This window comes from Pseudophryne corroboree, chromosome 9 (assembly GCF_028390025.1).
Source record: "Pseudophryne corroboree isolate aPseCor3 chromosome 9, aPseCor3.hap2, whole genome shotgun sequence".
Lineage (NCBI taxonomy): Eukaryota > Metazoa > Chordata > Amphibia > Anura > Myobatrachidae > Pseudophryne > Pseudophryne corroboree.
The window spans coordinates 445,867,199-445,882,512 of NC_086452.1; the positions used below are offsets into that span (position 1 = coordinate 445,867,199).

Here is a 15,314-nt window from a genome sequence, read left to right on the forward strand (position 1 = left end):
AACTCTAATGGCAGAGGTCATCCCATAGGCTGCTAGTCGGGGGGAGAGAGTGTGTGCACACCCCAAAACACTCAACGGTGCTTACAGAATAAAGTTGAGTATTTGTAGAAGTAATCTGTTATGGATAATATGGTTATGGAACTATTCCATGCTGTCAAGCTAGTCTGATTATAGGCATAGTAACATGGGGGTATGTGGGCTAGAAAGCATGGAAGAACTCTAACTACAATAATGGGAGGAATTATCATTCACTAATGCGGCCTATGAATGCACTAGGACACCGTGACATCACTAGGGCATTGGTGAAGTCATAGGGTGCCTTCTCATTATTGGTCCAGCCAGCATAATGGCCGCTATCACTGAACGGTGCACGGTCACACATTTTTCACAATTGTGGGGTTGCATCCTGACATATTGTGCATGTTACCCAAGCGATCAAGAATGGATCGATGATGTTGAGGAGAATGATTTATAACTGATCTGTCTACAGTAGGGTCATGTGCGAAGGTCATTAGTTCTCACTTTTCCTCTCTCTCTTGGTTTCATCAGCTCATCGTCTCCACTGGAATATCCTATGGCATTGGTTCGTATGAAATGTTTGGCATTGAGAACGTCGGGGAGATTCCTGTAGGGTGAGTCCCGGGCAGAAATGGGCTACAGAGCTTTTGGGAGTCAACTTAGAAGTTAGTGGGATCAAATTAGAAGTTTCCTCAATTTCTGTTGAATCCATGTCTCCATGAGATGTTATGTACTTTACACAAGCTTTCTACCTATACCTGCTCTGTTCTTCAGCTTAAAGGCTCCAAGGTTGCCCGACTTCAGCCTGTTTGGAGAGATCGTGGGAAACGCATTCGCCATTGCTGTGGTGGGATACGGCATAACCATTTCATTGGGAAAAGTATTCGCCACTAAGCATGGTTACAAAGTGGACAGCAACCAGGTACTCTCAGGCCAAGATGTGATCCCACCCCGTGGTTTGGGAAATAAAACAGGGACCCTGCATGAAATCCAGTTTACAAAGTTCTACAGAAGTTGCCATGCGCTGCCTATTTGGATGCTGTACAACAAGTCCTACCCGCTGTGGTACTGGGTGCTCACACTGATGATACGCTTGTGTGCATTTCAGCAGAAGAAATAAAGAACCAATCAGTTCCTAACTGTCATTCTTCAAACCTAGCCTGGAACATGGCAGTTAGGAGCTGATTGACTGGTACTTTAAGGTCTATGCACTAAGCGTTGGAGAGAGATAAAGCAGAGTGAGATAAAGTACCAGCCAATCAGCTCCTAACTGCCATGCTACAGACTGGGTTTGAAAAATGACAGTTAGGAGCTGATTGATACTTTATCTCTCTCCAAGGCTTGGTACATAGACCCCTTAATGCAAATCTGCTACAAACCCCATGGTGTTCACCAAGTGGCTGAATGTGCAAGGTCTGACATGCCAACATAAGCATGAATGCACGCTGTAATACAGATTGGCGCATCCTTATACGTCACCATCAGTCACACCATCAAAGCTTAGACCTGCCCTATGGCAAGAGCAGATTCGCCATCGTGACACTCCCATGACACGCCTCTGACTCTCCCATGACACGCCTCTGACTCTCCCATGACACGCCTCTGACTCTCCCATGACTCGCCTCCGACACTCCCATGACTCGCCTCCGACACTCCCATGACATGTCCCCGACACTCCCATGACACCCCCCCCCCCCGACACTTCTATGACATGCCCACTGAATGGACCATTACTGTGTGCACTAGCCACCTCCCAGTCACCGCCAAGGAACGCCCATCACCGTTCCACAGCATTGCTGATGCCTCGCGTCTCAATCACAACAGCGCCTTTGTGTGTATACTCTGTGTAATGCATGCGCTGTAGGAGTGCTCTCTCCCCTCTGCTGCAATTACTATGAGATAATGATAGAGTTCTGGTGGGACCCCAATGGTCTGCTGCCCGGGAGGGATGCTACTATATACAGATGGAGCCACACTAATCTTGGCTTCTCTGCTGCACCTAGGTGCACCAAGGTTTATTAGCATAACCCTTTCATCTATTGTTCTCAGTTGCAATACAATACAGAGAGAACAATACAACGGGGGATTAAATCATTACAGCAGGGGATTAAGTCCGACTGCCCTGGCTCATTTAATCCTATTAAAGGCCAAGATGAAGAGGGCTCCGTCTGTAGTATGGGTTATCCCAAGAGAAACAATCCTAATTTAATTCCTGCTTGTTATCTGGCCCTCGACCATCGATGATTTCAAATCATTGATGGTTTATGGCCAATGACAAATACTTTTGCCATCAATGGTGGAGAACCAGATGGCTTCCCGCTATCGATGTTATCTGTACAACCGATGGTTCTCTTTTTTTTTCTGTACTGCAATCTGCCAGTACATGACTGGTTGGAATGATTATTGTTGTGTGTATGGTAGTGAGTGATGATCACTCATCGCCTAAAAATGGCTGAAGAACCTGTCTGATCCACCCAACCATCATTCAGCCACCATCCTGTGAATGGGGATCAGCTCCATACATCGTGTGTAGGCTATCCGATTATCGGGCAGTCGGCTCCTCCTCTGTCGGCTGCATGTGTATGTCCAGCTTCACTACTGTTGTCAAATGTTCTCCTCAATAATGGTTCATGTTTGAGGGCTTTTCTCCACAAGATAATGATTGAAGCAGACAAATACACAAATGATTTTATAATGCTTCATTGGCCTCTGGTAAACAGTATAATAACAGTTTGTTCTCTTACAGGAACTGATAGCCATCGGGGTCAGTAATTTGGTGGGGAGCTTTTTCCAATGCTTCGCCATCAGTGCCTCTGTGTCCCGGTCTGGTGTTCAAGAAAGTACTGGAGGCAACAGCCAGGTGCGTCAACCGCCTATGTCACAAAGTAAGGACTGCAGGAAACGAACGCCGAAATAAAATACTTAATTTTTTGGTAATAAAGGCGCGTAAAGGATTTTATTTTTAATCTAAAGCATTTTGTTTCATTTGGGTTGTGGTACTAAAATTAAATTGCCCCTATAAACATGGGGTGCAGCCATTTTGTGTGTTGGATCAGGGAGGGAGGCAAACTTCCTGTGATGAATGATAGGCCCCACAAAATGGCTGCCACTACACTCTGTGGATGCTAAGAACCCTATAATGCATCCAGAGTTTGGGCCTTATTCAGGTCACATCGCACGTGCAATGCGACCACATTCTCCTGTTCCCGGGGCCGCACCGCACATATGCAGGTCCCGGTTCTGTGCGTGCGCGGCCCGGGCAATATGATTGCATCGCACTGTTGCGAACACCTCTGCCTGAATGACAGGCAGAGGCGTTCGCAGGGTGGAGCTCGCAGGGTGGCTACGCTGCATTTCGGCCGGTGACTCGGCATTGGGTGGGTGTGGCGTTGGAAACGGGGATGGGTTCGGGTGGCCGCGTGACATCACATGCAGCCGCTGCAACCTGAGAAATGGGCGCTCTGCCTACTTTATTCCGTATTAGGGTCCAAATAGACTGCATAATAACAAGTCCTGGAGATTATTACAGGGGAGGTTTTAGAGTTGAGATACATATTGGATATTTTCTCTAACATAATTAAAAATGATTCAGGACTGTACTGTTAAATAAGTGATTCTATCAATAACATCTTAAAGTTTAACTTTTTTTTTAACGATAAATGCAGGTAGCCAGTGCTATAGCTTCATTTGTAGTCTTCGTCATCATTCTCCGGGCTGGGGAACTCTTCCAAGATCTACCAAAGGTAAATACATTGGAACTAGATATTAAGAGGCACAAAAAAGTATTGAAAACAATGTTATTGTTAACATTTTAATAGTCATCTGATGCAGTGGCGGAACTAGCGAGCGGTGAGCCCACGTGCCACAAAATGCTTTGGGCCCCCCCATCTAAGTCCACCGCCTCACCCCTGGAGAGGATCTGGTGAGGGGGACCTGCTCAGGGCCAGGCAAATGGATACCTAGCAACAGTGCCGTAATTAGTAATTTTAGTGCTGTGTGCAAGAAATGGCATCAGAGCCCCACCCCTCTATGTATAACAGGGGCAGTGCGCGCCGCAGTCCCGCGCAAAAAAAATAGGGGCGTGGCTTTGTGGGGAAGGGGTGTGGCCGCAAAATAATACCAGTTCATAAAACGGTGCACAGTAGTCTCCATTATTCAAATTACGCCGCACGGTAGTACCACTACACCAGGTAGAGACCCTTTTACACATTACAGCGGACAGCTTCCCCTTTTGTACACATTACGGCAGACAGCGTCCCCCTTTTTACACATTACGGCAGACAGCGTCCCCCTTTTTACACATTACGGCAGACAGTGTCCCCTTTTTACACATTACGACAGACAGCGTCCCCTTTTTACACATTACGACAGACACCGTCCCCTTTTTTACACATTACGACAGAGAGCGTCCCCCTTTTTACACATTACGGCAGACAGTGTCCGCTTTTTACACATTATGACAGACAGCGTCCCCTTTTTACACATTACGTCAGACAGCGTCCCCTTTTTTACACATTACGGCAGACAGCGTCCCATTTATTACACATTATTGTAGACAGCGTCCCATTTTTTGCACATTACGGCAGACAGCGTCCCATTTTTTACACATCATGGCAAACAGGATAGCTAGATAGATAGAATAGGTATACTTACCGTTTCCGCTGGCTCAGCTGCGCATCCCAGCATTCACAGCGGCGGAGGGCAGCCTATGGTAAAGGAGAGGGACAGCAGCAGCAGCGCTTCTACCAATTACACAGCGCAGCTGCGGCTCCCTCCTCCACCCCCCCTCCTCCCCCCCGTAGCCGGTGCTCATCCTCTCCTCGGCCTCAGCGGCGGCGGCACATAGCGGCAGCCAGGCGGCATGTAATGAGTCAGTTTGACTCATTACATGCCGCTCTGGCTTAGGGCCCCTTGACAGTGGCGGGCCCCAGTGCAAGGCACTGCCTGCACTGGCGCTAGTTCCGCCTCTGATCTGATGTCTGTGGTCTTTGGGCCTTATTCAGCTTGGATCGCTATTGAGACAGAAATAGCAATCTTCTCCATCCTGCTTCTAAGAGCCACCCAGAAAGGAAAAAGACACCAACCGATGCATTCTCAAAAATGCGTATGCAATCGCAAAACTACGATACATACGCAGAAATCAAGTACCGTCGACAGTTGTAGATGACCCTGAGCTACTGAGAATAATGAGAATGCAGTTGCCCTGGGTGCCATATTTTCAATCGCAGCTGAAGTCAGCGGCCCGCTGCGGGTCGCACATGCGCAATGCGTTCGTAGCGCATGCACAGTCATCCGATAATCGGGCGTTTGCGATTTTGCAATTGTTGCGACTGAAGCTGAATATGGTTCTTTGTGCCTTCCCCTGGTTAGCGTCACTGTGCAGGAGCCAAGGTTGGACTGGTTCACAGGGACACAGAGGAAATTCCCGGTAGGCCGCACTGCCCGAGGGCCCCACCCCTTCCTCTAATGTCAGGCTCCAGAGAATGCACTCAAATTATACGTTGTTATCCTGTTAGAGGGTCAGTTCCGTGATGGGGGGACATGTACTAAGCAGTGAAAAGAGTGGAGAAGTGAGCCAGTGGAGAAGTTGCTCATGGCAACCAATCAGCATTGAAGTAACATTTATAATTTGCATACTATAAAATCATACAGAGCAGCTGATTGGTTGACATGGTCAATTTCTCCACTGGCTCACTTCTCCACTTTTATCACTGCTTAGTACATATCCCCCTTGGGCGCTAATGGCTGTCCAAGCCTCTGTAGGGGCTGGTCTCACCCCATGGTAACTGGCCACACCCTTTAATAATGGGCCCCTACCACTGCATTTCCCTGGTGGGCCCTTCATGCCTCCATGAAGAGGTGCAATGATGGTAGGCAAATAAATAGGTTTCAGCTCAGTAGATGGCTTTATTACATTCAGGACTCCACTAATTGTACATCTGATACATTAGTTCAGTAAAAATATCTCAACTAAATTATGAGGCACAAAATAACATGGCCAATTATGTTTTTCTTCTCTTTTTTTAATCCTAGGCCGTATTAGCTGCTATCATTGTAGTCAATTTAAAGGGGATGTTTAAACAATTCTCTGAAGTCGGGGTCCTGTGGAAAACCAATAAAATTGATCTGGTAAGAACTGATTATTGAGAGATAACTTATGGCAACATATAATGTTTTGGTTGATCTTTCTGCTGGAGCATATCAGTAGGAGCCTTTCACCAGTATGGTTCCTAGTGGGGCAGGAATATACATTCAAGGGTCTAGTCATGAAGCAGTGAAAAGAGTGGAGAAACGGACCATTGGAGAAGTTGCCCATGGCAACCAATCAGCTTTGAAGGAAGCCTTTATCAAATACATTCTATAAATTGTAAGGGAGATGCTGATTGGTTGCCATAGGTAAATTCTCCACTGGTCTGTTTCGCCACTGTTTTCACTGCATCATGAATAGACCCCTTAGAAAGATTGAAACCAACAAAAGATGGAATCAATTCCAGTGGGTGTATTGTGCTTTGTACGTGTAGTTAGTGATGTGTAGGAGTACAGAGTAATGTATCATATGTTGTCTCTTACAGATAGTCTGGATGGTGACTTTTGCAGCAACAATTCTGCTAAACATGGACATTGGCCTGGCTGTTGCTGTGGCGTTCTCCTTACTGACCATCATCTTTAGGACCCAGCTGTGAGTAGGCCGCAGGACTGAGATCAGCTGTGATAAGATATTTCATAGTAGCATCATTCCTACTCATTTTGATGAGTCCTTATCATAGCTGGACTGGCTACCTGGCAACTGGCTGATGGGCCTCTCAGCGCTCTGCTCAGCTGGCATCCTGAGATGGGGCATGCAGAGGGGCCACGCCCTGTGGTGCATGGCCATGCCCTCATAGTTTGTGACTGCATTGGCTACACTGTGACTGGCAGTGACTTCTTATTGGAAGTGCTACCTGCCAATCACACACATGACAGGCAGTCCCAGGAGGAGGTGTTTTCTCCCACAGGGACTGGCAGACCGAGCTGCGATTCATTGCGCAGGTGCCAGGACCCGGCTGACTGGCTATCTCCGCCCCTCCTCTCCGGGCACAGGTAGCAGTATTCCCCCTCCTACAAGATGCAACCCTACAGTTAGGTGAGGGGGCAGCCCTACATTTAGGTGACTCCTCTCCAGGGGCGGATTTAGGGGTCAGGGTGTCCCTAGGCACAACAGTAACGGCCGCCACCCCCTCCCACCTGCATAATTTTATTATTTTTATTGATTGGTTATTATAAGACCTCATTTGGTGATAGCCAATTTCATAGAATAATTAAAAATCCACTAACTATGATTTTCTTTTCTTTTAATTATCTCCTATATAATAGCCCAGATCTGTGACTTTGTGATTCATTTGCTAACGCTGGGCGGAGTCACAACACTGGGCGGAGTTAGTCAAATGAGTCACAGATCTGGCCAAATCTATAGGAGACTAGGAGCAGAAGCAGATAGTATGGGCATGGCACAGGCAGGGGTCCATACCTCCCAGCTTTCTTCAGGAGCTTTCTTCAGGCAGAAGGAGGGACACACACTCGGCGAAAAGGGGGCGTGGCTTCATGGGAGGGCCCCCGTTTTCGTCAATGAGGGGGCATGCCCAGCGCTCTGTGAGCTGCTGGCATGCCCCCAGGGGCTGATTATGAGTCCGGGGGGCCCAGGGCACTTGTGACAGGGGAGCCCTATCTCATTGCTGTGCCTGCTGTGGGTTGGGGGCGTGGCCTAATCGCGGCCCGTGAGGCCACGCCCCCTTACGCAAATTCCGGGATTTTTTTTTCTTAAATGGAATTTTGGCCCCTCAGCTAGGGGTAAATCCAGAGGGGGTGGTCGCTCCCCTCTACACACCCGCACATGCAGAAGAAAGCAGGGAGACTGCTGCCTCCCTGCAACACCACAGACCTGCCAATACGCAGCAGCGTGTGCTGACAGTAGCACAATGCTGCCGTTGTTGCTGGCAGGACGGGGGAGCTTCTGAGCTGGGACAGAGCTACTCGAGCCGGGGGGCCCCCTAAAACTGTGGGGCCAACAGTACGTACCCCCTGCCCCCCCCCCCCTTAATCCGGCTCTGCTGCTGGAACCCCCCCCTTAATCCATACCCCCTGATGCCCCCTCTCCCTCTGTTTCCACTATTCACCGCTGCTCTGCTAAGCAGAACAGCGAGTACAGGAGCTTTCCAACTGACCCCCCCCGTTACCGCGGGACACTGCGACCCGCGGGTGGGACAGCGGGACAGACCCAAAAAAATGGGACTGTCCCGCGAAAATCGGGACATTTGGGAGGTATGGGGGTGTGTGAGGGGGTATGCCGTACAGACAGACGGGCACCGGCTCACTGTGTGCTTGACCCCCCCCCTCTCTGGCGCGGGGGAGCGTCACTTTCTGGCACACTCCACGCTTCTTAGCTGCAGTTTTGTGGGGCACCTGCCGCTGTGCAGGTTCCGTACTGCTCTGTTATCTCCAGCCCCGGCAACCCCACCGCTAGCTGCAGCGCTGCCACCCACAGTGGGGTGCGCCCAGCTCCTTCACACACTTTAGCCGGCGGGTAACGCTGCAGAAGTCCGAGCTGCTTGCAGGCTCCGACCCCCTCCTCCCTCCAGCATCTCCTGGGGGCTAACCAGTCACTCCCAGTCTCCCCTTACCACAGTGCCCGGCAGCTGCGCGAGGTCTGCGGTGTGTGACTGAGGAGGGGGGGAGGGATGCGGACGGGCAGAGGAAGCAGGACTCCAGCCTTAGAGAGTCAGCCATGCCAAGTCTCCACCAGCAGCAGATCCCAACAGGTTGGAGTGGAACAGCAGCAGCTAGCAGCAGTGACTCCGGTAAGACACATCTGTCTGTCACCACTGTTTTGTCCCTAATACCAATCTCTCCCGTGCCCTGTGTTCTGTCATGTCCCTGTCACCCCTGGCCTTGCCCTGCCACCCTTATCCTGGCCCTTTCACCCTTATCCTGGCCCTTTCACCCTTATCCTGGCCCTTTCACCCTTATGCTGGCCCTGTCACCCTTATGCTGGCCCTGTTACCCTTATGCTGGCCCTGTTACCCCTGTGCTTGCCCTGTCAACCCTATACTGGCCCTGTCACCCCTGTCCTGTTCCTGCCACCCCTACCCTGGCCTGTCACCCCTATCCTGTCCCTGTCATTTCTGTCCTGGCCCCGTCGCCCCTGTCCTGGCCCCGTCACCCATTTTCTGACCCTGTCACCCCTGTCCTGGCCCCGTCAACCCTGTTCTGACCCCGTCACCCCTGTCCTGGCCCTGTTACTGCATACTCTCCAACTACCTTTTTGGTAGGTACAGTACCCGCAGCGCCTCCAGACCTCTCCCCAATGCACCACACCTCCGCACCTTCCCCTCCACCACATGCGGCACTCCACCCCTCCCCCACACGCTGTGCCTCCAGACCCCCTACACCACCCGCGGCTCCCACTCCTCCGCCCCTTCACCACCCACAGCACCTCCAGGCCCCCTCCACCATCCACCCCCTTTATATGTCTCCCCCCACACCTGCCCCCCTCCACCCGCAGCATCTGCAGACACCCTCCTCCATCCGCGATCCCCCCTCACCCACCCATCCCCCACCAATGGCACCACCGCACCTGCCCCTCCACCACCAGCAGCACCTCCGGACCTCCTTCCCTATGCGCCGCACCACCCGTACCTGCCTCTCCCCTACCCATGGCGCCTGCGGACCCCTACCCCACCCCCGGCACTCCCGCCCCTTCCCATCCCACAGCACCTCCGGAACCCTTCACCCATCCACAACATCCCCACACCTGCCCCTCTCCCACCCATGGCACCCCTGCCCCTCCCCCACCTGCAGTGCCTCCGGACCCCTCCCCAATCTGCATCCTCCACTCCTCTGCCCCTCCCCCACCCGCAGCACCTCCCGACTCTTCCCCATCCGGGCCCCACCCCCACTTCTGCCCCCCCTCCACCTGCAGCATCTACAGACACCATCGCAGTCCCCCCCGCACCCGCTACATTCTGTACATCGTGCCTTGCAGGTGCTGTTCATGCCGTCGCAAGGGGCTGCGCCTCCTTCACCATCGCACGCCCTTTCATTGTGCAATATTTAACCACTAACAAAGGAATGCAGGTAATACTTTATATAATACAAATATTGAACCCCAGAAAGGCATGCAAGGGTTAAGGGGGCGTAGCCCCTTGCGACGGTGTGAAGAGCGCCCGTAGGGCGCGATGAAGCACCTAGTATATACATATTTACTAAGTAGGACAGCTTACAGGGGAGGTATGTGTATGTCCAACCCATTTACAATCCATTCAAGATGGCATATGGTACAATACAGTGGAAATATTTTGCAGTTACTGGTACTTTTTGGGCTGACAGTACCAACACAAGCATCAAGTGCCGCCCCCAAACAAGTGCCGCCCCTAGGTACGTGCCTCACGTGCCTAATGGGAAATTCACTACTGCCCCTCTCTGTCCAGTCCGTGCAGTCCCCCCTGATGGCAGCCCTGAATGGCACATAATGCATTCTGCTTTGTGGCCTGGTTTGGGTTCCCTTGTGAAACACACGATTGTCTGCTTTCTATCACAGGCATTATATAGATGTGAGAAAAAGAGACATTGTTTCCCCCAGCACCCTGAATGATAACAGTAACCAGATATAAATCCCACATAATATTAGAATTCAGAGATCTTGGTTACACATATTTGCGCAAATGTGTGAATAAGCCCCAAAGCCGCACAGAATGAACAGCTGACTCTTTTGTCATTTCAGATCTAATTACGCAATCCTGGGTCAAGTTTATGACATGGGTGTTTACAGGGACGTGTCAAGGTGTCAGCAGGTAAGAAATCTAAAAATATATGGGCCTTTTTATCATCACAACCCAATTGTTTTCTTTCCTTTTTTTTATTTTTATTTCTCTGACGTCCTAGTGGATGCTGGGAACTCCGTAAGGACCATGGGGAATAGCGGCTCCGCAGGAGACTGGGCACATCTAAAGAAAGCTTTAGGACTATCTGGTGTGCACTGGCTCCTCCCCCTATGACCCTCCTCCAAGCCTCAGTTAGATTTTTGTGCCCGACCGAGCAGGGTGCAATCTAGGAGCTCTCCTGAGCTTCTTAGAAAAAGTTAGTTTTAGGTTTTTTATTTTCAGTGAGACCTGCTGGCAACAGGCTCACTGCATCGAGGGACTAAGGGGAGAAGAAGCGAACCTGCCTGCTTGCAGCCAGCTTGGGCTTCTTAGGCTACTGGACACCATTAGCTCCAGAGGGACCGAACACAGGCCCAGCCTCGGAGTCCGGTCCCAGAGCCGCGCCGCCGGCCCCCTTACAGAGCCAGAAGCAAGAAGAGGTCCGGAAAATCGGCGGCAGAAGACATCAGTCTTCACCAAGGTAGCGCACAGCACTGCAGCTGTGCGCCATTGCTCCTCATGCACACCACACACTCCGGTCACTGAGGGTGCAGGGCGCTGGGGGGGGGGGGGGGGGCGCCCTGAGCAGCAATATAAACACCTTGGCTGGCAAAAATACATCACATATAACCCCCAGGGCTATATGGATGTATATTAACCCCTGCCAGATTCCATAAAAATGCGGGAGAAAAGTCAGCAAAAAAGGGGCGGAGCCTATCTCCTCAGCACACTGGCGCCATTTTTCCCTCACAGCTCCGTTGGAGGGAAGCTCCCTGGCTCTCCCCTGCAGTTAATACACTACAGAAAGGGTTAAAAAGAGAGGGGGGGGGGCACAATTTAGGCGCAGTATACAACATATATGCAGCTATAAGGGAAAACACTTTTTTATAGGTGCTATCCCTGTGATATATAGCGCCCTGGTGTGTGCTGGCATACTCTCCCTCTGTCTCCCCAAAGGGCTTTGTGGGGTCCTGTCCTCTATCAGAGCATTCCCTGTGTGTGTGCTGTGTGTCGGTACGGCTGTGTCGACAGGTATGTGGAGGATAATGAGGTGGAGGCGGAGCGAATGCCTGTAAATATGTTGTCACCCCCTGCGGGGTCGACACCGGTGTGGTTGAACTTATGGAAGGATTACGTGAAAGTGTCAACTCCTTACATAAAAGGCAGACGACACGGAACAGCCGGCTACTCAGCTTGTGCCTGTTCCAGCGTCTCAAATGTCATGGGGGGCTCTAAAATCGCCCGCTACCTCAGATAACAGACACAGATGTCGACACGGATACTGACTCCAGTGTCGACATCGATGAGACTGGTGTACCCTCCAAATAGGTCCACCCGTTACAGGATTGAGACAATGAAAAATGTATTACACATTTATGATTATACCCCAGGTACCACATAAAAGGGTATTGTGTTTGGTGAGAGAAAACTATTAGTAGTTTTTCCTGCATCTGAGAAATTAAATTAGGTGTGTGAGGAAGAGTGGTCTTCCCCCGGTAAGAAATTGATAATTTCTACAACGGTTATTGGCAGCGTACCCTTTCCCACCAGAGGATAGGTCACGCGGGGAAACACCCCATAGGGTAGATACAGCGCTTACACGCTTATCAGAAAAGGTGGCACTACCGTCTTCGGGTACGGCCGCCCTGAAGGAACCTGCTGATAGAAAGCAGGAGGTTACCCTATAAGATATGGTCACACACTAGGGCATTATATTGCGACCAGCCGTTGCTTCGGCATGGATGGGCAGTGCTCCCGCTGCGTGGTCAGATTCCCTGTCGGAAAATAACTATGGATAGGGACAATATTTTGCTGAAAATAGAGCATATAAAAGACGTGGTCTTATACATGCGTGATGCACAGAGGGATATTTGCCGGCTGGCATCAAAAATAAGCGCTAGGTCCATTGCCGCCAGACGGGGGTTATGGACTTGGCAATGGTCAGGCGATGCCGACTCGAATCGGCACATGGAAGTTGCCCTATAAGGGGGTAAAACTGTTTGGGGATAGTTTTTCAGACCTCGTTTCCACAGCTACTGCTGGGAAATTAATTTTTTTGCCACAGGCTACCCCACAACAAAAGAAAGCACCGTATCATCAAGTACAGTCCTTTCGGCCCCAGAAAAACAAGTGGGCTAGAGGCTCATCCTTTCTGCCGAGAGGCAAAGGTAGAGGAAAAAAGCTGCAACACACAGCTAGTTCCCAAGAGCAGAAGTCCTCCCTGCGTCCGGTAGGTCCACAGCATGGTGCTGGGGCTGCTCAGGTGGACCCGGGTACGGTGGGGGCCCGTCTCAGATATTTCAGCGGACAGTGGGCTCTCTCACATGGATCCCTGGGTCCTTCAAGTAGTATCTCAGGGGTACAGGCTGGAGTTCGAGACGTTCTTCCCCCCGCCGTTTCCTAAAATCTGCCTTACCGGCACCTCCCTCTGCCAGGGAGACGGTGTTGGTGGATATTCAACACTATAAGCACAACAAGTGATTGTCAAGGTGCCCCTCCTTCAGCAAGGAAGGGTTACTATTCCACAGTGGTTGTGGTACCGCAACGGTTCGGTGAGACCCATCTTGAAATTAAAATACTTGAACTTTTATATCAGAAGATTCAAGTTCAAGATGGAATCGCTCAGGGCGCTTATTACGAGCCTGGACGAGGGGGATTACAGGGTCTCCCTGGACATCAAGGATGCGTACCTGCATGTCCCCATTCCCCCCCCCTCACCAGGAGTACCTCAGATATGTGGTACAGGACTGTCACTATCAGTTCCAGACGCGGCCGTTGGAGTTGTCCACGGCACCGAAGGTCTTTACCTAGGTAATGGCCGAAGTGATGATACTCCTTCGCAAGAAGGAAGTTTTTATTATCCCGTACTTGGACGATCTCCTGATAAAGGCGAGGTCCAAAGAACAGTTGGCAGTGGGGGTAGCACTCTCTCGGGAAGTGCTACAACAGCACGACTGGATTCTCAATATTCCAAAGTCACAGCTGGTCCCGACGACACGTCTTCTGTTCCTGGGAATGTTTCTGAACGCAGACCAGAAAAGAGTGTTTCTTCCAGTGGAAAAAGCCGAGGAGTTGTCATCTCTAGTCAGAGACATCCTAAAACCAGGACAGATGTCGGTACATCAATGCACACGAGTCCTGGGAAAAATGGTAGCTTCGTACGAAGCATAATTCCATTCGGAAGACTCCACGCAAGGACGTTCCAGTGGGACCTGTGGGACTAATGGTCCGGGTCCCATGTACAGATACAACAGCGGATAACCCTGTCAGCAAGAAACAGGGTGTCGCTGCTGTGGTGGCTGCAGAGGGCTCATCTACTAGTGGGCCGCAGATTCGGAATACAGGACTGGGTCCTGGTGACCACGGATGCCAGCCTTCGGGGCTGGGGTGCAGTCACACAGGGAAGAAATTTCCAAGGAGATTTCGCTTCACATAAATATTCTGCAGCTAAGGGCCATTTACAATGCCCTAAGACAAGCAAGGCCCCTGCTTCAGAACCAGCCGGTACTGATCCAATCAGACGACATCACGGCGGTCGCCCATGTACACAGACAGGGCGGCACAAGAAGCAGGATGGCGATGGCAGAAGCCACAAGGATTCTCCGATGGGCGACCTACACCCAGGAGAATGGGGACTTCATCCAGAAGTTTTCCAAATGCGGGTAAACCGTTGGGAATGACCACGGGTGGACATGATGGCGTCCCGCCTCAACAAGAAGTTGAAAAGATATTGCGCCAGGTCAAGGGACCCTCAGGCGATCGCTGGGGACGCTCTAGTGACACCGTGGGTGTACCAGTCGGTTTATGTGTCTCCTCCTCTACCTCTCATACCCGAGGTACTGAGAATAATAAGAAGGCGAGGAGTGAAAACCATACTCGGGGTTCCGGTTTGGCCATGAAGAGCTTGGTACCCGGAACTTCAAGAGATGCTGGCAGAGGACCCTTGGCCTCTGCCGCTCAGACAAGACCTGCTGCAGCAGGGACCCTGTCTGTTCCAAGACTTACCGCGGCTGCGTTTGACGGCATGGCGGTAGAACACCGGATCCTAAAGGAAAAGGGTATTCTGAAGGAAGTCATCCCTACCCTGATCATAGCCAGGAAGGATGTCACCGCAAGACATTATCGCCGCGTTTGGCGAAAATTTGTTGCTTGGTGGGAGGCCATGAAGGCCCCGACGGAGGAATTTCAACTATGTCGATTCCTGCACTTCCTGCAAGCAGGGGTGACGTTTGGGCCTCAAATTGGGGTCCATCAAGGTCCAGATTTCGGCTCTGTCGATTTTCTTCCAGAAAGAACTGGCTTCACTGCCTGAAGTTCAGACTTTGGTTAAAGGAGTACTACATATTCAGCCTCCTTTTGTGCCTCCTGTGGCACTTTTTGGATCTCAACGTGGTGTTGGAT

The 15,314-nt window shown here is 51.0% G+C and overlaps 1 protein-coding gene across 1 annotated transcript in view; it reads left to right on the forward strand.

The window, feature by feature from the left end:
• LOC134958494 (solute carrier family 26 member 6-like) overlaps positions 1-15,314 on the forward strand; it is a 78,989-nt gene that overhangs the window by 14,044 nt on the left and 49,631 nt on the right. Inside the window, exons 7-13 of the mRNA XM_063941155.1 lie at positions 550-632; positions 793-940; positions 2,765-2,878; positions 3,684-3,761; positions 6,052-6,147; positions 6,591-6,697; positions 10,775-10,844. Of these exons, the coding sequence (XP_063797225.1) occupies positions 550-632; positions 793-940; positions 2,765-2,878; positions 3,684-3,761; positions 6,052-6,147; positions 6,591-6,697; positions 10,775-10,844 (696 nt within the window). The remainder of the gene's footprint in view (positions 1-549; positions 633-792; positions 941-2,764; positions 2,879-3,683; positions 3,762-6,051; positions 6,148-6,590; positions 6,698-10,774; positions 10,845-15,314) is intronic.